Genomic DNA, 24,405 nt, shown 5'->3' with positions numbered 1-24,405 from the left:
CCCTTCCCACCCCTCCCCCAACCCCTCTCCCCCCGCCCCCTTCCCCCACCCCATCCCCCTCTCCCCTCCCCCACGTCAACCCGTCTCCCCCCGCCCCTTTCTCCCCCGCCCCTTTTTCCCCCCACTCCCCCCCCAGCCCCGCCCCTCCCCCACCCCTCCCCCCCACCCCCCTCCTCCCCCCCGCCCCGCCCCCCTCCTTCTCTCGCTGTGCTGGCGAACGGAGGCGGCGTTGGAACATCGCGGCCTCATCGAGGTCGGCGCCTTCACCGACAATTTTATTTGTATCGCCTTCTTCGTCTTCTCCTTCATTCTTCTTCATTCTCCTTCATTCTATTCTTTCCTCTGTTTCAATCAAATTTGTTTCGTGTTTAAGTCTTTAAGTTTAAGTCTTAACCATTAAGAATGGTGTTAACCATTCACCATCATCACCACCGCCGCCACCACCACCATTACCACCCTTTACTCTTTAACCAAAACTACCATCAGCATCACTGTCACCACCATCACCACCTCTACCACCACCATTCACCACCCCCATCACCACCATCGCCACTACCACCCCCATCACCACCACCACCCCCATCACCACCATCGCCACTACCACCACCGCCATTACCACCCTTTACTCTTTAACTAAAACTGCTGCCTCAACAGCGAAACTCTCTCCTCCTCATCTCTCCCCTCCTCATCCCTCCCCTCCTCCTCTCTAAATGTGTAAACGAAGGCGAGCGGAGTTCGGCCTCGTTCAGCGAGCCCGCTCCGGCCATTGTGGGCCCCCCCTAGGCCTTGACCCACGTGGTTGGTGGTGGTAGTGGTGGTGATTGGTAGTGATGGTGGTAGTGGTGGTGATTGGTAGTGGTGGTGGTGATGGTAGTGGTGGTGATTGGTGGTGGTGATGGTCACCACCACTACCATCATCATCACCACTAACCACTACCATCATCATCACCACTAACCACTACCATCACTACCATCACCACCACTACCATCATCACCACTAACCACTACCATCACCACTAACCACTACCATCACCACCACTACCATCATCACCACTACCATCATCACCACCACTACCATCACCACTACCATCATCACCACTAACCACTACCATCACCACCACTACCATCACTACCACTACCATCACCACCACTACTATCGCCACCATCACCACCACTACTATGGCCACCATCACCACTACCGTCATCATCACCACTAACCACTACCATCATCACCATCATTACCACCACCATCATCCAGTGATAGCGATTATCTTGCACCCAGGTTACTTGGGAGCCTCCCCCCCCCTAGGTTGACTCAGCCTAAAATGGTGTGGTGGTGTTTAGTGAGCGTCGCTAACTGCGGAGACAAAGGCGGCCGGACTTAGTATGTGTGTGTATTTATGTATGTGTATGTATGTGTGTGTCTGTGTACTGTATGTGTACTGTATATCTGTACTGCATCTCTGTGCTGTGTATGTGTACTTCATGTGTGTACTGGATCTATTTGCAAAAAATGTATTGCTTTAGTACTTTTAATGAGTACTGCATCTGTACTGCTGCTGTGCACTGCATCTGTGTACTGTATCTGTTTCTGCACTGTATATACTGTATATGCGTGTGTACTTTGTAAACTGTGCGTGTATTGTATGGACTTGATGTGTACTGTTGCGTGTACTGTGTGTACTGTATGGATGTGCCCACTGTACTTTATATGCGTACTGTGTGTATACTGGATGTGTGTGCTGGATGTGCTATGTGTGTACTTTGTGTGTGTACTATGTACTATATGTGTACTATGTGTGTACTGTATGGACTGTGTCCACTGTACTTTATATGCGTACTCTGTGTGTGTACTGTGTGTATACTGGATGTGTGTGCTGGATGTGTGTACTCTGTGTACTTTGTGTGTGTACTATGTGTGTACTTTATTTTTACTGTATGGACTGTGTGTCCACTGTGTACTTCATATGCGTACTGTGTGTGCTATATGTGTACTGTGTGTGCACTTTGTGTGTGTACTGTGTGTGTGTACTATGTGTGTATTGCGTGTGTACTGTGTGTGCTATATCTGTACTGTGTGTGTATTGTGTGTGTACTATGTCCTGTGTGTGTGTAGACCTCCCTCCCACCGGCCCCATCACCATGGTCATGGAAACCCCTCATCCCCTGCACGTGGGGAGAGAGTTTGTGAGGCAGTATTACACCCTGCTGCACCAGGCTCCTGACTTCCTGCACCGGTGAGTGAGTGGGTGAGGTCAGTGGGCGGGCGTGTGGGTGAGTCGGTGAATGAGTGAGTGTATGGGTGGGTGAGTGGGTAGGTGGGTGGATGAATGAGTGAGTGTATGGGCGGGCGGGTGAGTGAGTGACTGGGTGAGTGAGTTACTGAGTGAGTAGGTGAGTGATTGGGTGAGTGAGTGAGTGAGTGGGGAGCGGTAGAGTAGCGGTTTGCGCACTGCACTACAAACCTGGCAACCTGAATTCGATTCCCGCTCACGGCCAACACCGGTGATGATTATCTGAACCGTTTCTGAGCCTCCCCTCGGTCGACTACGCCTCAAATGAGTACCTGGTGTGGTGTGTAAACATTGCCACTAGGGAGACAAAGGCGGCCAGGCGTGGTGTTGGCCACCCACCCCCTCATCTGCCACAGTGCCGGCCTTCATAGGTGCTCGCTAACAGCACTTACCCCAACAGTCTGTTACAGGCTATACGGAGGATCTTAGTTTTTGTAAGTGACTGGGTGAGTCTGTTTAACACGTAGTAGGCTTTCACGATCAATATTCATAATACATTGTTTGTTGGGTTAGATCGCGTAAATATAAATGTGTCGTGAAACCCGCCACCACCTGACACAGCAAATTCGTCAGGGTTTTGTCACGTAAACAGAATATGCCAATTCATTACTAGTACAGCACTACACCGGTGTGTTGGAGAGCAAATCCACAACATTTACAATCTGAAGTAACGACGTTTGGCGAGTAATTACAACCAGCTTCATCAGAATAGGTGTTTCCCCTTGTTTCTGGCAAACAAAACTGAAGCTTTTTTACAAGAATCTTGTCTGCATTAACCACAATACTTGTGGTCAGAATGCAAACAAAAAACACACTCTGGTAAGCTTCATCAGGCGACAGCCAACACACCGGTAAGTGCTGTACTAGTCACGAATTGCCCATCTTCGACACTAAACCTTACTAATTGGGCTGTGTCGGGTGGTGGCGGGTTTGACAACACGACGTTTTTTATTCACTCGATCTAACCCTAAAAAAACCTGTATTAAGGATTGTTTAGATTATTTTGCTGCTCTACATTTGCACGTGATAGTGATGTCAGCCACGTTTGTTGAGCTGCTTTCATTTAGTTATGGCCAGGTCCGCTTAAAAAAAAATAAGTTAATTAGCTCAGCGGGCTTTACCTAATGAGATAAAAAATATATTACACTATGAGACCTCCTTTACCAGTGGCAAAATATAGTAGTAGGTTTTTACCCTTTCAACTGGTACAAAACTGACACCTTTATACAAGGCATCATGTTTGCAATAACCGCAACACAAGCAGTCAAAATGCAAACAAAAATAAACAACTCTGATAATGGTAATGATATGCACTGTCCTTGAAGTTGATTGGTCCACACCCGAGACAGCTTTTATTAGAGCCTAGTCTCCATTGGTGTTGGACCAGATGACGCCAATACGCGTACAACTCAAAAACAGTGCACTATCAGAGTATAGAGAGCTCGGGGTAAGCATTTACACTGAGACCTTTACCAGTGGCAAAATATAGTATTAGGTTTTTACCCTTTAAACTTGTACAAAACTGACACCTTTATACAAGGCATCATGTTTGCTGGTCTCATAGTGTAAATGCTTACCCCGAGCTCTCAATACTCTGTGCACTGTTTTTGAGTTGTACGCCTTTTGGCGTCATCTGGTCCAACACCAATGGAGACTAGGCTCTAAGAAAAGCTGTCTCGGGTGTGGACCAATCAACTTAAAGGACAGTGCATATCATTATCATCATCAGAGTTGTTTCTTTTTGTTTGCATTTTGACTGCTTGTGTTGCGGTTATTGCAAACATGATGCCTTGTACGAAGGTGTCAGTTTTGTACCAGTTTAAAGGGTAAAAACCTACTACTAAAAATGTATTAGTTTAGAAACAAGCATTGAGATTATTTATATTATGTTGATGCTATAAATGTGCACATGATGATGGTGATATCAGCCATTTTGTTGAGCAGCTATGATTTAGTGACAGCCAGATTTGTCGTCCGATAATGCTGCTTGTAATTACTGGTGAAACGTCCTGCTCAGATTGAAAATCTTGTGGGTTTACTCTCCAACACACCGGTGTGCTGTACTAGTAACAATTGGCATGTTCTGTTTACGTGACAAACCTTACTGATTGGCTGTGTCGGGTGCTGGCGGGTTTAACGACACCACATTTATATTGACCCGTGTTGTGGGTGGGTCTCTCCGCAGGTTCTATGGCAAGGACTCCACCTTCGTCCACGGGGGAGTCGACGCAAACGGAAAACCTTCAGAGCCTGTGGTGGGGCAAATGGTGGGTACAGCCTCTATCCATTTCTCTCGCTCTGTGTCTCTCCCACTTCGTGTCTCTCCATCAGTCTCTCTCTTCGTGTCTCTCTTATCTCACTCCCCCCCGTGTCTCTCCTCATGTCTCCACGTCTCTCGCTCCCCCGTTGTGTCTATCTCTTCCCATATCTCTCCTCGTGTCTCTCCCCCCTTTGTCTCTTCCCTGTGTCTATCTCTCGCCTTGTCTCTCTCCCTACCCGTGTATCTCTTCCCATGTGTCTCCCCCTCTCTCTGTGTCTCTAAGGAGATCCGCGCGAGGATCGTGTCTCTGTCTCTCTCTGTCACTCTCTGTGTCTGTCTCACACTGTCTCTCTCTGTGTCTTCACGTCTCTGTCTCACACTCTCTCTGCATCTCCGTGTCTCTGTGTCTATCTCTAGGAGATCCACGCCAAGATCGTGTCTCTAGCGTTCCGCGACTGCCGCACCAAGATCCGTGCGGTCGACTCGCAGGCGACGATGGGCGGTGCCGTTGTGGTGCAGGTGCTGGGGGAGCTCAGCAACGCCGGCGGTGCCATGCGCAGATTCCTCCAGACCTTCATTCTCGCGCCCGAGGTGAGCGGATCGCTCGCTCACCCTTAGCCCGCCCGCTCGTTCGCTCATTCATTCGCTCACTCACTGGCTCGCTCACCCACTCATTTGTTCACCCAGTCGCTTGCTCATCCGCTAATTAACTCGCTCGCTTATTCGCCCGCTCGCTCATTCATTTACCCGCTCGCTCACTCGCTAATTCACTCGCTCATTCACTCACCCGCTCACTTACTCGATCACCCGCCCACCGTCCCCTCTGTCTCCTGCGGTGAGCAGGGCTCTGTTCAGAACAAGTTCTTTGTTCAGAACGATATCTTCCGCTACCAGGACGAGGTCTTCACGGACAGTGACCACAGTGAAGGTACAGAGACGCACACAGAGAGAGATAGATAGATAGAGAGATATAGATATACAGAGAGATGCAGAGATGCATACAGAGAAAAATAGATTTACAGAGATATATAGACAGAGAGAGACATATTTTCAGAGAGATGTATAGATGGTGGAGAACAGGTCTGTCGAGAAGACAGAGTGAACAGACCTGTTCTCCACCTGAGGACGGCTGCTTGCGTTGTGGCCGAAACGTCGTGAGAATTGTATTTTATTATGTTTTATTTTTATTATTTTATTATTTCCATTCTACGTGACTTTACCGAAAGAACCAAGAAGATGAATCCCTGCAGTCACGAAAGCTTTAAATCGAAAAAAAACTATTTTTACTTTACCAGGTAAGGCCCCACTGAGCTATTTAGATATTTTTTTGAAGTGCCCTGGCCATCACAAATGATAGCAGCTCACCGAAGTGGCTGCTTTTCATCATCATCATCACCACGTGGAGATTTATAGCAGCAGCCAAATACTCTCTAAACACGTGATGTTTCTAAATGTGGAGGAAAAAAAACCAGGGGACCCGTAGAAAAATTCACGACAACACATAAAAAGAGAGACCCAAACTCGAAATAGTATGCAGCAGGCATTGTCAGGGTCGAGATCGAACCCACGACCTCCTACATACTAGGTGAGGTAGTTAACATATCGTCATACTGCAAACTAAAAATATACAGCAGCAGGCATCGGTCAGGGTGGGGCATCGATTCCATGAACCCCTGCACACCAGGCAAGGGAGTTAACATCTCGTCATACCGCAAACTCAAAATATACAGCAGCAGGCATCGGTCAGGGTGGGGCATCGATTCCATGAACCCCTGCACACCAGTCGAGGTAGTTAACATCTCGTCATACCACAAACTAAAAATATACAGCAGCAGGCATCGGTCAGGGTGGGGCATCGATTCCATGAACCCCTGCGCACCAGGCGAGGGAGTTAACATCTTATCATACCGCAAACTCAAAATATACAGCAGCAGGCATCGGTCAGGGTGGGGCATCGATTTCATGAATCCCTGCACACCAGGCGAGGTAGTTAACATCCCTGAGCCACCGTAGTGACGCCGGTTACCCACAATGCCGTGGTGCGTCTGTCCCCCGTTGCCTCTGCAGACCTGGAGGAAGAAGAGGAGGAGGAGGAAGGGGAGGGAGACTCTGAAGTGGAGAACGGCTCTCCTCTCTACGAGACTCACTCACCCGGGTGAGGGGATTCACGATGGCCGTGTTGGTGGGGTTCACGATGTCCGTGTCGGTGTGAGTGGGTTCACGATGGCCGTGTCTGTGTGAGTGGGTTCACGATGGCCGTGTAGGTGGTGGGGTTTACGCATGCCGTGTCGGTGTGAGTGGGTTCGCAATGGCTGTGTGGTGGGGTTCACGGTGGCCGTGTCGGAGACACTTGATATCCTAGGTTCAAGCCTTGGGTCTGGGGTCATCTGCGTGTGTGTGCCTGACTCTCGCTCACAGCCACCAATACCAGTGACAATTATCTTAACTGGTGCTGAGCCTCGCCTCGGTCGATTCAGCCTCAAATGAGTACCTTGTGCGGTGTGTAAATGCGGCCGGGCGTGGTGCTGGCTTCATAGGTGCTGCTACTCCCTATTAGCAGCGCTTGCCCCAACAGTCTGTCAAGGCTACACGGATGATCTTTGTGTTTATCTTCCTTCTGGTATACAGGAGGGTTCGATCCCGACCCTGATGCCTGCTGATATATATTTGAAGTTCACATCTCTCTCTCTGTCTGTGGTGGTCACTGGGTGGATTTTTCTCCACATTTATATTCAACATCACGCGTCTAGAGTAATTTCGGTGCTATACATTTTCACTTGATAAAAAGCCACTTTTTGAGCTATCATTTGTGGCCAGGTCGCTTCTAGAAAAGAGCTGCATAGCTTAGTAGACCTTATTTAGTAAAATAAAACATAGTTTTGTTTTAGTTGAGACTGAGATGACGGGCAGATGCACCAGCTGTGCCCCCTATTGTGCCAACTTGCTGCGTTTTATCCGCCCAGCACTCCACCCACTGTTGTGAGCATGGCTCCTCTGCCTTCCGTTGTTGCTGGAGGGCGACTGCCTCCAACTGCCCAGTAGCGTCCTTCACGAACCTCCTCCACAGAGGCCGATCTTGACACCGCTGGTACTGGTCAGGTCATCAACAAGTTCACTCGGCTCCGCTTCCTCCCATACCGCATCAGCTCCATCTCTTCTCCAGGCCGTGTTGTGCAAGTTTAACCTCCTCTATCCGGCTGAACAAAAGCTGTTTAGGCATGCGCTGGCTGTGCATGCGGGCTACATGACCCAGCCAACGCAGCCTCTTTGCCTGCCGGAGGAGCTCACTGATGATGGGATTGTGTCCAGATATTTCAAGGATTTGCAAGCTGATGATATTGCTGCTGCTAATGCTCAATTATGCTGTTGCTGATGTTCCCTCTCTTTAACAGCAACGCGCCTTCCGATATGACACAACCTATCTCAAACAACACCCAACATCATTATCAGCAACAACAGCATCAGCAACAACATCAGCAGCAGCAGCAACTTCATCAGTTGCCAAAGGATGAGATGCAGGGAGACGCGGCCGGTAGAGGAGGTGTTGCTGATGAGGTGGTGGAGGCGGAGGTGGAGGAAGAGGAAGAGGCAGAGGAGGAGGTGTCACCAACGACTATTGAGACCCACACTGCATCATCAACATCAGCAGCAGCAACATCATCAGCAGCGGCAGTGGTAGCAGCGGCAGCAGCAGTTGCATCGGCAACAGCAGCAACAGCATCGGCAGCGACAGCAGCTGTGGAACCTGCACCACCAAAGGTGAATTGGTGGGTGGGTGAATTGGTGGGTGGGTGAGTGAGTGGGTGGGTGGGTGGGTGAGTAGGTAAGTGAATTGGTGGGTGAGTGGGTGAATTGATGTATGAGTGAGTGACTTTGTGGGTTGGTGAGTGAATTGGTGGGTGAATTGGTTCCTGAGTGGGTAAGTTAATTGGTGGGTGAGTGGGTGAATTTATGTGCGTGAGTGAATTTGTTGGTGAGTGGGTGGGTGGCTGAGTGGGTGAATTGGTTGGTGGGTAGGTGAATTGGTTGGTGGGTAGGTGAATTGGTGGGTGGGTGAGTGAGTGGGTGGGTGAGTAGGTAAGTGAATTGGTGGGTGAGTGGGTGAATTGATGTACGAGTGAGTGGCTTTGTGGGTGGGTGAGTGAATTGGTGGGTGAGTGGGTGGGTGAATTGGTTCCTGAGTGGGTAAGTGCATTGGTGGGTGAGTGGGTGAATTGATGTGCGTGAGTGAATTTGTTGGTGAGTGGGTGGGCGGCTGAGTGGGTGAAGTGGTGGGTGAATTTGTGGGTGAGTGGGTGGGCGGGTGAGTGGGTGAACTGGTGCATGAGTGAGTGAGTGAATTGATAGATGAGTGGGTAGGTGAATTGGTGGGTGAGTGGGTGGACGGGTGAGAGGATTAATTTGCGAGCATGCGGGTGATCAACAGTTTTAGTAGTAGCAGCAGCAGTAGTAATAGCAGCAGCTTTAGAACAGTGACTAGGAGACGACTGACCATGTAACCGCATCGTTGTTCATGCCCCCCCCCCCCCCCGTGCCCCCCTGTGCCCCCCCCCCCACCCACCAAACAGCCATTTTCTTGGGCATCCGTGACCAGCAAAAACCTCTCCCAGGGAGGGGGGCAACCCGCCCAGACAGCCACCACCTTCGTACATCACAAGGTGGTGCCAACACAGGTGATGGTGGTGGTGGTGGTGACGTGGGTCTATGTGTGGGTGTCTGCAAGTGTGTGAATGAGTGGCATTTGGACGCGTGCGAGGAGCTGGTAACCCCCCTTCAACCTAAGTACCACTAAACCACGTGGAAAAACATCGAACAAAGCTTGTGCCATAGGCCCCGGGGGCGTCTATGACGTCTATGACGTCTCCTAGCCAAACCCCATTTGGCGGAGCTAGGAGACTGCAACTTTAACTCTCACATTAACATCTCTCACATTGACATAGCCACCTCAGGGCATCCGCTGTGGATGCCTCTCAAGGGTCTTACATTAACGTGCTAATTTTTACCTGGCAGCCCTTTGATTGGTGGGAAAACCCACCACCGTCGTGGTCGCTGGCCACCACTTTTTTTCGATTTAAAGCTTTCGTGACTGCAGGGATTCATCTTCTTGGTTCGGTAAAGTCACGTAGAAGGGAAATAATAAAATAATAAAAATTAAACATAATAAAATACAATTCTCACGACGTTTCGGCCACAACGCAAGCAGCCGTCCTCAGGTGAAGAACAGGTCTGTCGGAAAGACAGCGTCTGAATGAACACCACCAAGCTTGGCAGCGTATATTTAAGCTGGGTTAGAGGACTTTGAGACCCCCCCCACCTCCTATGCATTCCACAAGTAGTGACTAATCCCATATCTGCATTTACGGAGCATTTTTGTGTCTTGCGGGAGGGGAAATCCCTCAGCCTGGAAAACATCATGGGGCAAAGTGAGGACGATCCTGCTGAGGCTGCGGTGCCTCAAATATTGGAAGTAGTCACCCCCTGTGAGTAGCTGGCTGAGGTACCATCTGTTGAAGTACTGAAGGTGATCCAGAGTCTGTGGCCGGGAAAGCCACCGGGCAGAGATGATCTCCCAAGTGAAATGCTGAAGGAGGGTGGCGTTTATGAGACATCATAATAACAGCCTGAACCACTGGACAGGTTCTGCAGGATTGGAAAGATGCCCTGGTGGTCCCCCTCTTTAAGAAGGGGGGGACTGCACAGACTGTAACAACTACAGGGGCATCTCACTTCTCAGTGTGTCGGGAAAGGTCCTGGCAAGGATTATTCAACATCGCCTTGCTAGGCACGCTGAGGGGAGGCTTGTGGAGCCCCAATGTAGTTTCAGGCCAGGGCGGTCCTGCACAGATACCATATTTTCTGTCCGTCTGCTACAGCAGAGGTGTAGGGAATTCCAACAGGACCTACATCTCTGCTTTATTGATCTGATCAAGGCCTATGCTACCATCAAAAGGCCTGGGCTCTGGGTTGATCTTTGTGCTTTTAGAGTCCCTGACTCTGCTCACAATCATTCATGACCTTCATGAGGATGAGCAGACTCAGGTAAAACTACGTGGTCAGGAGTCAGAGCCATTCCCTGTTCAGCTCGTGGTGCGACACCTTTTTTGCCCATGTAGTTTGTGACTCCTTCGATGGCTGTACCGGAAGAATCTCCATCTGGCACAGGTACAATGGAAGGCTGATCGATGCCCGAGTGCGGTCAAGGGATGGCTCCCTATTGGTCAACCATGTTATGTATGCTGATGATCTGGTGATTGCTGCTCACTCAGAGGGGGAGTTAGAGGCGCTGCTGCTGAACCTGGAGTGTGCCACTAAGAGGTGGGGGCCTTACCATCAGCCCCCCCAAATCAAGCACCTGCCTGAGTATTAAGTGCCATCAGACACTCCACCCCCACAACTCCCAATTGGTGATGGGGCAGGGTGCTTATGACCACCTCCGGTTTGACAGCAGAGGTCTCACTCCGAATCAGTCTAACGGCATTATCTTTTCATAGGCTGCGTAACGCTGTGTAGAAGCTACCTGGTCTGTTGCTCCACACGAAGCTTTGGGTTTTCTCAGCCACGGTCATTCTTTCCCTTTTCTATGCTTGAAAAACGTGGACCCCACCCCTAATGGAACATCTGTGCCACTTAGAAACATTTAGGCTCGCCTACCTACAATCCATTCTGGGTTGAACCTGCAGACTGGGTTGCGTAAGGAGCTCACAAATCCTTGAAAGATCTGGACAAAGTCCCATCGGTGAGCTCCGGCAGGCAAGGCTGTGTTGGCTGGGTCATTTAGCCCACATGCTCAGTGCATGCCTAAACAGCTTTTGTTTAGGCGGTTAGAGGAGGCTAAATGGGCGTGGCATGGGATTAAAAAGAGATGGAGTGATGTGGTAGAGGAGGATGTGGAGCTGAGTGGACTTGCTGATGACTCGTACCAGTGGTGTCAAGATCGGCCTCAGTGGAGGAGGCTTGTGAAGGACGCTACTGGGCAGTTGGAGGCAGTCGCCCTCCAGCAACAACAGAAGGCAGAAGAGTGACGCTCACAACAACAGAGCGGAGTACCGAGCAGTTAAAGCACAGCAAGTTGGCACAGTCGGGGGCACAGGTGGTGCATCTGCCAGTCATCTCAATAAACCTATGGCACCTGGGGTCTATCCCATGACCTGCCAGCGGGCGTTCAACACATTACTTGGCCTTAAAGTGCACTTAGCCTTTCACAAGTGGCGCGGTCCCCTAGGTCTACTCAGCCTCAAATGAGTACCTGGTGGTGCGGTGTGTAGTAAACATCGCCACTGGGGGAGACAAAGGCAGCCGGGCGTGGTGGCTGGCCACCCACGCCCTCATGTGCCACAGAGCCGGTAGCCTTCATAGGTGCTCGCTCACAGCACTTGCCCCAAAAGTCTGTGACAGGCTACACGGTGGATCTTTGTATGTGTCTGTTTGAGTCTGTGCGAGAACCATAGCCTTGGGCTGAGACTCGCAGACTCGATGGTGATTTGCGTACATTGTCTGTGTGTCTCTTTCTCTGTGTCTGTGTTTCGTGAGTACAGGCCAATGTGGAGCCCAAACCCGAGCCCCCTCGTGGCCCCCGAGGGGAGGGGCGGCCTGGGGGTCCCCCCCTCCAATCACGGCCCCCACCCCGGCAGGGTAAGTGGGGTGGATGGGTGGGTGTGTGAGTGTGTGAATGGATGGGTGGGTGCGTGGTTGAGTGCGTGGTTGGGTGCGTAGTTGGGTGGGTGAGTGGTTGGGTGGTTGGGTGGGTGGGTGGTTGGATGGGTGGTTGGGTGGGTGGGTTGGTGGTTGAGTGGGTTGGTGTGTCTTGACACAGACACCTGTGTCGGAATGATTGGAAAGGCATGGGCCAGATCAGCTCAATTACAACGGTGGGATGCTGCTAGACTTCTGTGCTGTCCATGGGCATATAACTACCAACACGCTATTGCGTTATCGGCGCATCCACACGACATGGATGCACGCCGGGTCCAAGCAAGAACATCTGCTGGACTATATAGTGATGGAACAGTGGATTCATACCCACATGGGTATAGAGCTTATCTGCCCACTGACCATCGGCTTGTCATCTGCAAGATGCGCCTGCCATAGATTTGACTTGCCGATGACCGGTACCAGCGGTGTCAAGATTGGCCCTCTTTTGAGGAGGAGGCTCGTGAAGGACGTGACTGGGCAGTGCCAGGCTAGGTGCATCTCGAGGCTGGTGGACAGTTGGGAGGCAGTGTCGCCCTCCAGCAACAGCGGAGGAGCGATGCTCGCAACGACGAGCGGAGCGTCGGGCGGCTAAAAAGCAGAAAGTTGTCACAGCTGAGGGCACGGGCACCACAGTGGCGTTATGGATGTTAACTACCTCGCCTGGTACATGGGAGCACGTGGGTTTTGATCCCAACCCTGACGCCTGCTCTATAATTCGAGTTTGCGTCTCTCTCTCCGTCAACGCTGCCGTACATTTCGACGTGATGATGATAAGCCGCTTCGTTGAGCCGCCATTTGTGATTGCCACGTCGCTTCTGAGCGATACAGCTCAGTGGGCCTTACCTAGTCAAAGACATAATTGTTTTAGTTTAAATTGCTCATCTGTTGCCAATCTTTAAATCCATGGCATCTGCAGGGTCTCTCCCGTGACCACCTCCTCCTGCACCTAGCCTGGCACAGCAGTCAACCCATGGCACCTGCAGGGTCTGTCCTGTGACCTCCTGCACCTAGCCTGGCACAGCAGTCAACCTATTCCACCTGCAGGGTCCGTCCCGTGACCTCCTGCACCTAGCCTGGCACAGCAGTCAACCCATGGCACCTGCAGGGTCCGTCCCGTGACCTCCTCCTGCACCTAGCCTGGCACAGCAGTCAACCCATGGCACCTGCAGGGTCTGTCCTGTGACCTCCTGCACCTAGCCTGGCACAGCAGCCAACCTATTCCACCTGCAGGGTCTGTCCCGTGACTTCCTCCTGCACCTAGCCTGGCACAGCAGTCAACCCATGGCACCTGCAGGGTCCGTCCCGTGACCTCCTGCACCTAGCCTGGCACAGCAGTCAACCCATGGCACCTGCAGGGTGCGTCCCGTGACCTAACGGCGGCTATTCTGTCCTACCAATTCAAACTTTTTTATTTATTTTACCGGGTGTAAAGCCCCACTGAACTGGTGTGTAGCTCTTTTTCAGAAGGAACTGGGCCGTCACAAATAATAGCTCAACGAACTGGCTATCATCATCATCGTACTGTGGAAATTTATAGCAGCAGCCAAATACTCTCTCGACGCACGGTGGCGTTGATTCTAAATGTGGAGGGAAAAAAAACAGAGGACCCCGGCCAAAAATCCACGCAGTGACCACCATCGGGACAGACGCAGACTCCAAATACACAGCAGCAGGCATCGTCAGGGTCGGGATTGAACCCAGGACCTCCTGCATACCAGGCGAGGTAGTTAACATCTCCTAGTCACCGTGCCCTCGGTGTTTAGATAGCTAAACGCTGTCCCAACGGTATACGTGAAGATGGTGACCTTCTGAAACTTCATTGTGTTCCTTGAAACGATTCGCGTACGTCTTAGAAAGTTCAATTCCGATTCGGCAAATGAAAACTTTAAAAAAAATTGTTGGTAAAAAAAAGTGTAAAACGGCACTCAGGCTCTCTCTGTGTCTCTCCCTGTCTCTCTCTCCCTGTATCTGTCTCCCTGTGTCTCTCCCTGTGTCTCTGTCCCTGTGTCTCTTTCTGTCTCTTCCCCTGTGTCTCTCCCTGTGCCTGTCTCCCTGTGTCTCTTTCTGTCTCTTCCCCTCTGTCTCTCCCTGTCTCTCCGTTGTCTGTCTCTCCGTGTGTCTGTCTCTGTGTCTCTCTCTTCGTGTCTGTCTGTCCGTGTCTCTCTCTCCTTTCCATGTCCCTCTTACTCCATCTCTGTGTGTCTCTTTCCGTGTCTCTCTGTTTCTCTCGCCGTGTCTCTCTCTGTCCGTGTGTCTCTCTCTCTGTGTCTGTCTGTGTGTGTCTCTGTCCGTGTTTCTCTGTCTCCGTGTCTCTCTCTGTCCGCGTGTCTCTGTGTCTCTCTGTCCGCGTGTCTCTCTTTGTGTCTATCTCTCTCCATTTGTCTCTCTGTCCGTGTGTCTCTCTGCTGGCAGTGAGAGGAGGCGGTGATACAGATCCGTCCATGGATGGGGAAGCGCGACGTTTCCCTCGCTACGCAGACTCACAGCAGCTGTTTGTGGGCAACCTCCCCTACAGCATGGAGGAGACTTCCCTTCGAGACTTCTTCTCCTGTGAGACCACTCACAGAGACACGGACACACTCACTCAGACTCACATAGATACAGAGACTCACTCAGACTCGCATAGATACAGAGACTCACTCAGACTCGCGTAGATACAGAGATTCACTCAGACTCACATAGATACAGACTCACTCAGACTCGCGTAGATACAGATATTCACTCAGACTCACATAGATACAGAGATTCACTCAGACTCACGTAGATACAGACTCACTCAGACTCGCGTAGATACAGAGACTCACTCAGACTGACGTAGATACAAACTCACTCAGACTCACGTAGATACAAACTCACTCAGACTCACGTAGATACAGAGATTCACTCAGACTCACATAGATTAAGAGACTCACTCAGAGACTCACTCAGAGACTTACTCAGAGACTCACTCGTTCAAGTAGAGATTCGCTCACGTACTTCACACACGGAGAGATTCACTCACGTATGTGTCTCTCTGTGTTTCTCTTTCTATCGGTATTTCTCTCTCTCTGCCGTGTGTTCCTGTAGCTTACGGTAATGTCTATTGAGGCAATTCTATCTCTCACTGTTTCTCTGTAGATATGTATTAGTATATTTAACACATAGGCTTTCGCGACCAATATTAATCATAATAAACGTTTTTGGGTTAGATCGCGTTATTTAAAAACTTTAAATGTTGTGGATTCACTCTTCAACACTCCGGTGGACTCAAGTAGTGAACTATTTTGTCTTTTGTCAATGTGACACTTTTTTGCTGATTGACCGTGTCGGGTGGTGGAGGGTTACGACACATTTATAAATAACGCGATCTAACCCAAGAACGTTTATTATGAATGTATTAGAATGTCTCTCCCTCTCTGTATAGACATTTATCTCTTTCAATTGATATACATCTGTCTATAGATATTTTTCTCTAGATATTAATATATTTTTGTCCCGATATTTATCTCTGTATTTCCATGTTTCTCGATAGATATCTATCTCTGCCTCTATACACACTTATCTCTATAGATATTTATCTCTGGATATGCATTTTCTCTCTGTACAGATAATCTTCTCTCTCTGTATAGATATCAATTTCTCTGTATAGACATTGATCGTTCTTCCTCTTTCTCTCAGCGTATGGGACGGTGCTGAGCGTGCGCATCAACACCCAGGGCGCCTCGGCAGTGACGGGGAGGAAGCTGCCCAACTACGGCTTCGTGATCTTCAGCGACGCAGACTCTGTGCAGAAGATCCTCGCGGCCAAGGTGGGAGAGGGGGAGAGGGGTGGGAGAGGGAGAGAGAGGGGGAGAGAGGGTGGAGAGAGGGTGGAGATAGGGTGGAGAGAGGGGGAGAGAGGGGGAGAGAGAGGGAGGGGGAGAGAGGTGGGAGAGAGGGGGAGAGGGGTGGGAGAGAGGGGGAGGGAGGTGGGAGAGGGGTGGGAGAGGGGTGGGAGAGGGGTGGGAGAGGGGGAGAGAGGGGGAGGGAGGTGGGAGAGGGGTGGGAGAGGGGTGGGAGAGGGGTGGGAAAGGGGGAGGGAGGAGGAGGGAGGAGGAGAGAGGTGGGGGAGGGAGGGAGAGAGGGGTGGGGGAGAGGGTGGGAGAGAGGGTGGGAGAGAGGGTGGGAGAGAGGGTGGGAGAGAGGTGGGAGAGAGAAAGACAGAGAGCGAGTTTTAAACCATTTTTATTGCTGCCAACAACAAAAGCACTGGAGCCGATTGCGATACAAAGTCACATTGAGTCCACGTGTGCACGTCGCAAACGCTACCCGCGGGCACACGGCACCACACGTGCCGCGCGTACCACAAACGGTGCGTCGACACGAGCGACGAATGAACCCATTAAAAGTCAAATCAAGAACGCCGTTGGCGCTGGTCAGAGGTGCTCGACCGTCCGCCCCCACCCCCCACCGTTCAAAGAACCACTGCGTGCGTCCCCGGCGTTGCGAGTGGTACGGAGTGGTCCAGCCAGAGCCTTGCCTTGAGCCAGGGCCCCACCTTCCCCCCTCAGCATCGCCCCCCCCCCCACCGCCAGAGCGGCTGTCGGTTGTCGCCTCGCGGCGTCTTTTTCCCCCCCTGGTCTCGTAAACCCGCGCGCCATCTTCGCTTGGACACAGACGAAGTTTGCAAGATCGTGGCGCTTATTAGCCGGGTGTAAGGCAACCGCCACATCCCGTGTATGAAACTGCTTTTGTAAAAAGGCACCTCCAGTCTCCTGAAAATGGACCCCAAAAGCCGGAACATTGCGGGTTGAGCCGCGGGACACCCCAAATACTGACGGGGCCAGATCCTCCCTGGCTCAGCAGAACGCGCACACAACAGTCCGGTGCTCCTGGGGGGATTCGGCTCAGCCACACGGCCGAGGGCACCGTCGGGTGAGCCGTCCTCTGCTGGAGGTCACTGCGGCATTTGGCTACGAGAGGCTTGTACATCTGCTGCCACTGGGTGGCGAGAGAGGGAGGAGAGAGGAAGAGAGAGATTAAGAGAGATGGAGAGAGAGATGGAGAGAGGTTGAGAGAGGAAAGTGGAGAGAGGGAGGAAGCTGCTCAACTACGGCTTCGTGATCTAGCAGCCATGGTGGGTGGGTGTGAGGAGTCGGGGTCCGGATCAAACCCACGACCTTCTGCATACTAAGCGAGGGTGTTAACACCTGGGTGGTGATGGTCTCTGTTTCCTGATGTCTAACCGGTGGTGGTGTTGGTGGAGGTCATGGTGGAGAGAATGATGGTGGTGATGGTGCTGATGATGGTGGTGATTATGATAGTGGTGATGGTGATAGTGGTGGTGTGATGATGTTGGTGGTGTGTTGATGGTGATGATGATGGTAGTGGTGTTGGTGATGGTGGTGGTGATCGTAGTGATGATGATGGTGGTGATGGTAGTGGTAGTGATGATGGTGGTGATGGTCATGATGGTGGTGATGGTGGTCAGGGCCGTATTATCCAACTGGCCACAGGGCCTACGAAAAACATTTTGGCTATGTCATTTTTGGTTGTTTGATAAAAAAAAGTCAACCTTATGTAGTGTTTAATAGTGTAATGTATAGCGTAGTGTATATCAGTGTAGTGTTGTAGTGTATAGTGTAGTGTATATTAGTGTGTGTTGTGTAGTGTGTACGTACGCATGTTACACTTCTTTCCAGCACTGATCGTTACCCGTGGTGCATTATGGTTGCACTTTGGGCTCCATTACAGTGCCAGATCAAACTCGTCCTCTAACGAAGGGCTAGACTCATCAGTAGTCTGGTTCTTTCCAACGTGATGAACAATGGCACACTCATCAGTAGACGTATAAGACTTATCAGTAAACTTATCAGACTCATCAGTAGTCTTATGAGTATAATTATCAGTAGAACTATCAATAGATGTATCAATATATTTATCAGACTTATCAGTAGACTTATCAGACAAGTCAGTAGACTTATCAGTAGACGTATCAATTTACTTAGATTCATCAGTAGAGTTATCAGTAGACATCATACTTTTCACTAGACATCAGACTCACTCACTCACCCACATACTCACCCAGCCACTCACTCACCTACTCGCCCAGCCACTCACCCACTCACCCAGCCATCCACTTAACCCACTCACACACCCACATACTCACCCAGCCACTCACCCACTCACCCAGCCCTCACCCACTCATCCACTTAACCCACTCACTCACTCACCCACTCAGTCATCCACCCACCAGGGCAGTATTATTCAATAGGCCACAGTAGGCACTGTGCCTAGGGCTTACTCACCCAGTCACCCACCCACTCACCCAGTCACTCACTCACCCACCCACTCACTCAGTTTAACACGTTCGCGACCAATATTATCCATAAGAGGTTTGCTTGGGTGAGATCGCGTGAATATAAAAGTGTCGTTAAACCCGCCACCACCCGATACAGCCGATGGGTAAGGTTTGTCACGTTAACAGAACGTGGCCAATTCGTTACTGGTACAGCACTGCACCGATTCTGTGTCGGAGAGCAAATCCACAACATTTAAAATCTGAGTACCGCGACGTTTCGTCAGTAATTACAACCACCTTCATCAGGCGACAGCCAGATTTGTTGAGAAATAATCTTCCTGTTTTGTTCCTTAAACAGAGTGGATAGACATGATGACGTCACTTGTGAGCCCTTCACGTGCGAAGTGGTGGAGGCTGGAGGGTAGATAGATAGATCGTTTATTGTCATTGTCACCAGTACAACGAAATTTAAAATGCTCACCAGTCAGGGCATCATTCATAAATTTAAATTAAATAAAACAAGAAAATAAAAATAAAATTAAATGAAAGATAATCAATTTATACTATATATAAAAACAGCCCAAGTATACCCACATACCCACATAAGGTTACATTTTGTCATTGCACATCTCTATTTCACAGTCAATTGTAAACACTATTACTTAATAATTAATTAGCATTATTGAGTGTGGTGATCACTGTAGGATAAAAGCTCTGTTTGAATCTGTTTGTCCTTGTTTTGACTGATCTGAATCGTCTGCCTGATGGCAACAGCTCAAACAGTGAGTGTCCAGGGTGAGAAGAGTCCTTTATAATGTTCTGTGCTTTTTTGATGCAACGTGAACTGTGTAGTTCTTCCAGTGTGGGGAGATGGCAGCCGGCGATCTTTTGGGCTGTGTTGATGACCCTTTGGAGCGCTTTCCTCTGAGCCACTGTGCAGCTGGTGTACCATACACAGATGCAGTATGTAAGAATGCTCTCGATGGAGGCTCGGTAGAAGGACACCAGCAGTTTCTGTGTGATGTTATTGTTCCTGAGAATTCTCAGGAAGTAAAGTCTCTGCTGGGCCTTTTTCAGAAGCTCAGTGCTGTTGGCGCTCCAGGTCAGGCCCTCCCCAATGTGGACTCCCAGGAAGCAGAAGTCTGCCACCCTCTCCACACAGTCCCCGCTGATGATTAGTGGTGGAGTGTCCGTTTTCTTTCTCCTGTAATCTATTATGAGCTCCTTGGTCTTTGCGGTGTTAAGGAGCAGGTTGTTGCCCCTGCAGTATGCTGTCAGCCGCTCCACCTCGTCCCTGTAGGCAGACTCATCCCCCCCAGAGATGAGCCCCACCACTATGGTGTCATCAGCAAACTTCACAATGGTGTTGCTATGGTGGACGGCGGCACAGTCATGTGTGTAGAGGGAGTAGAGCAGGGGGCTCAGTACATAGCCCTGGGGGGAGCCGGTACTGAGGCTCAGGGCTGTGGATGTATGACGGCCCACTCTGACCCTCTGTCTGCGGCCCGAGAGGAAACTATGTATCCACATGCAGGTGGAATGTGGAATCCCCAGGTCGCCCAGTTTTTCCACCAGTTTGTGTGGGAGGATGGTGTTGAACGCAGAACTGTAATCCACGAAGAGCATCCGCACATAGCTCCCCTGCTGCTCCAGGTGTGACAGTGCAGCATGTAGTGCTGTGGCCACGGCGTCCTCCGTGGATCGGTTCGCTCTGTAGGCAAACTGGTGGGGGTCAAGGTTTCGGGGCAAGCTTCCTATGATGTGACTCCGGACCAGTTTTTCAAAGCACTTCATCACCACTGGCGTGAGTGCTACTGACCGGTAGTCGTTGTAGCTGGAAATGTGGGTTTTTTTGGGCAGCGCGACTATGGTGGAGGACTTTAGGCAGGTTGGTACAGTGGACTGTTCCAGAGACAGGTTGAAAATCCTTGTGAAGACTCCCGCCAGCTCGTCAGCACAGTCCCTCAGCACACGTCCCGGGACGCCATCAGGTCCCGCAGCCTTCCTCGGGTTGACGGCCCGCAGCGTGCGCCTCACCTCATGCTCCTCTACTGTGAGGTTTAAGCTGCTGTGGACCGTGAGGTTTGGTGATGCTGTCCCTTGTGGTGTCACCTCAAAGCGGGCAAAGAAGAGGTTCAACTCCTCTGCCAGAGCGTTGTCACCATCAGCAGCTCCGCGGTTGGCCCTGTAGTTGGTCAGGTGCTGGACTCCCTGCCACACCTGCCTGCTGTCGTGACTGTCCAGGCGTTCCTCAATCCTCCTCCTGTAGTCTACTTTGGCCTTGCGGATGCCTCTCTTCAGGTTAGCTCGGGCTGTACTGTAGAGAGCTTTGTCTCCGGAGTTGAAGGCGATGTTCCTCTCCTTCAGCAGTTGCTGGACCTCGCGGGTCATCCAGGGCTTCTGGTTGGGGTAAACCCGAACGCGTTTGTCCACAGTGACAGTGTCTATGAAGTTTTTAATGTAGCACAATACACTATATGTGAACACCTCCAGGTCCTGATGTTCGAAGACCCCCCAGTCGGTCCTATCAAAGCAGTCCTGCAGCTGCTGGGTGGCACCCTCAGGCCAGATGGCGACAGTTTTTGTGATGGTAGGAGCCGTTTTCTTGATGGGGGCGTATGCAGGGATCAAAAGCAGGGACAAATGGTCAGACTGGCCCAGGTGTGGTAGTGGTCTAGCCCTGTAGCCTAGTTTGATGTTGGTGTAGACCTTGTCCAGAATCTTAGTTCCCCTAGTAGCACACTTAACATGCTGGTGGAATTTAGGGAGTGCTGCTTTTAAGTCTGCATGGTTGAAATCCCCTGCTATAATCAGCACAGCGTCAGGATACTTGCTCTGCTGAATGCTAATGCTGCCATGTAAAAGTCCAATAGCTGAGTTAGCATAAGCATCCGGTGGGATGTAAACAGCAGTTATGACCACAGTAAACTCTCTTGGGAGGTAAATCGGCCTGCATTTAACAGTCACATACTCCAGATCTGGGGAGCAGTGGCTGTCTACAGTCACAGTGTTAGTAGACCAGCTCTTATTCACGTACACACAGAGCCCCCCTCCTCTGCTCTTACCGGAGTCTACTGTTCTGTCCTGGCGCTGTGCTGTGTAGCCTGCGAGCTCAATAGCAGAGTCCGGGATGGATGAATGAAGCCAGGTTTCTGTGAGGGGTGGGGTTAATGAATGCATATTAAATTTCGATTTAAAGTTTTCGTGACTGCAGGGATTCATCTTCTTGGTTCTTTCGGTAAAGTCATGTAGAAGGGAAATAATGAAATAAAAATTAAACATAATAAAATACAATTCTCACGACGTTTCGGCCACAACGCAAGCAGCCGTCCTCAGGTGAAGAACAGGTCTGTCGGGGAGACAGCGTCTGAGTGAAGAAACAAACGCTGTCTCCCCGACAGACCTGGTCTTCACCTGAGGGGACGGCTGCTTGCGTTGTGGCCGAAACGTCGTGAGAATTATTTTATTATGTTTAATTTTTATTATTTTATTATTTCCCTTCTAGGTGACTTTACCGAAAGAACCAAGAAGATGAATGCATATTAATTACAATGAGTATCCATTGCCAGCTGGGTTATTAAAACAGGATGATGGTATCTGTGTGTGTGTCTCCTGCAGCCCATCCTGTACCAGGGTGAACACCGCCTCAACGTGGAGGAGAAGAAGCGGCGTGGATTCCGGGAGGGTGGAGGTGCAGGAGGAGGTGGGGGCCGTGGAGGAGGGGGGAGGGGCTATGGAGGATCCCGGCCCTCGACGGCCCCCAGGGTTGGTGGGGGGGGGCTGTCAACCCCCCACCCGGCTGAGTGAAGAAACAAACATGGAGAGGGTGGGTGGGTGAGAGGGTTGGGTGGGTTAGTTGACTCGCTAATCCACCCACTCAATCACTCACCCACCCACTCATTTACTCATCCACCCACTCACTCACCGACTCACTAACTCACCCACTCAATCACTCACCCACCCACTCATTTACTCATCCACCCACTCACTCACCTACTCAATCACTCACCCACCCATTCACTTGCCCACTCACCCACCCACTCACCCACCCACCCACTCACTTGTTCACTCACTCACACACGCACTTGCTCACCCACCCACCAACTCACCCATTGAACTCGCCCACCAACTCACCCACTCATGCGCACACTCAACAAAGACAAAGATCCCCCCCCTCCCCTCTGTACAGCACTTGCCCCCACAGTCTGTTAAGGCTATACTGGGTGTGGGGGGAACTTTGTCTTTGGTGAGAGGGAGGGGGTAGAGGGGGGGGTGTTTTGTGTGGCCCTGACAAAGACAAAGATCCCCCACGTAGCCTGAAACAGACTGTAGGGACAGGTGCTGTTAGTAGCGAGTGGCAGCAGCGCCTATGAAAGCTACCGGCACTGTTGGCACACGAGGTGGTGGGTGGCCAGCACCACGCCCACCCGTACTCATTTCAGGCCGAGTCGACCTAGGGGAGGCCCAGGACCTGTTCAGACATTCGTCTCGCCGCTGGCGTGTTGGTGGACGTGAGCAGGAATCGAACTCGGGTCGTAGCCGTCAGCGCAGCCGCTAACCGCTGGCCCTGAGCACACAGGGTTTTCAGCAACAACCACCAGTTAGCATCATCATCATCCGTGGTGAATGCCGATCGGATGCGGGAAGAACAATCTGGGAGTTGAAATTCCAATTTAATCGAGAGAGATGATGATGATTTTATTATATTGCGGTAAAGACATTTATATTTTGGCAGAGGTTCCCTGTATGCGCACGAAACATTTGAACAGAGAAATGTCAATGTAAACCCTTTCCCGTACCAATAATGTTCGTACAGATCAGCGCGGTTGGCTTCGTGCGGTGCGAAAGACGTTCAACATCCTTACACAGAGGCCCACAGACCCATAGAAACCCACATAGGTCCACAGATTAGCACGGTTGGCTACATGCGTTGCTAAAGAAGTTCAACATCCATACACAGAGACCCACAGACCCATAGAGACCCACGTAGATCCACAGATTATCACGGTTGGTTACGTACGTTGCGAACAAAGTTCAACACACAGCTGACGTTAAAAAAATCCCTGTGACCTTGCTCCACAAGAGGAATCGGCCATCATGCGCCGGCCAGAGTCGGGGCCGTCCAAACGTTGATATTTGACAAGTGTGATTACACTGCAAATTACCATCGCATGATTCTGGAAAAACCACATGGCAGCAGGGATCATCACCCATAACTGTACTGGCAGCAGACGAACGCACATGGGCAGCTGCTACTGGGGTGCCCTCGAGGCTCGACTCAGCAGCGATCATCGCCCCCTACTGACTAACGCACCGAGGCAGCTGCCACTGGGGGTTCCCCCTATGCTAGACCACACAGCAGAGAACGGCTCCGTTAGACGGCGCAAGTTCACTTCTGCGTTTTTTCCCATCGGGTTGTGCCTTCTTCACACGAGCTCGTTCCATTGAACGCTGTCGTATTTTCCGGTGGTCTTTTTTGTTGTTGGATGATATAATAATTATATATTTTTTCTTTTCAAATTCTCTAACCCCCTTGATTTGACGGTGTTTCTGTGTCGACTTTAAACTAAAACAACGAAAAATAATAGTACGCGCTTTTTTGTCTTTGAGCCAAAAAATAAAGATGAGCACGTTTGTTTGAGTTTATGAAATTATGGCGAGTGGTTGGATGGGTGAGTGGACGGGTGGGTTAATGATGGAGTGGATGGGTCAATGGGTGGGTGCCTTGGTATTTTGTGCCACCAAACACTCCACCCCCTCAGCTCCCCATTGGTGATGGAGCAGTTCTGGATAGAGTGGAGAGTTTCGCATACCTGGGCAGTGTGTTTATGACCAGCGCCGGTTTGACATCAGAGGTCTCGCTGAATCAGTCGAGCGGCATCTTTTCATCAGCTGCACAA

The 24,405-nt window shown here is 50.8% G+C and overlaps 1 protein-coding gene across 1 annotated transcript; it reads left to right on the top strand.

Annotated features, from left to right (window-relative positions):
- Positions 1 to 233: 233 nt before the first annotated feature.
- On the top strand, positions 234 to 24,140 carry LOC144947543 (ras GTPase-activating protein-binding protein 1-like). The gene is made up of 12 exons (XM_078876769.1): positions 234 to 253; positions 2,117 to 2,237; positions 4,480 to 4,561; positions 4,972 to 5,145; positions 5,398 to 5,482; positions 6,622 to 6,709; positions 7,947 to 8,313; positions 9,123 to 9,227; positions 12,090 to 12,186; positions 14,659 to 14,796; positions 15,904 to 16,034; positions 22,124 to 24,140. The coding sequence occupies exons 2-12, from the start codon at positions 2,143 to 2,145 to the stop codon at positions 22,310 to 22,312; spliced, it is 1,551 nt and encodes a 516-aa protein (XP_078732895.1). The 5' UTR covers positions 234 to 253; positions 2,117 to 2,142; the 3' UTR covers positions 22,313 to 24,140.
- The last annotated feature ends 265 nt before the right edge of the window (positions 24,141 to 24,405 follow it).

The sequence above is a fragment of the Lampetra fluviatilis genome, chromosome 45, assembly GCF_964198595.1.
Source record: "Lampetra fluviatilis chromosome 45, kcLamFluv1.1, whole genome shotgun sequence".
Lineage (NCBI taxonomy): Eukaryota > Metazoa > Chordata > Hyperoartia > Petromyzontiformes > Petromyzontidae > Lampetra > Lampetra fluviatilis.
This window is presented reverse-complemented; position numbering and strand designations above follow the sequence as displayed.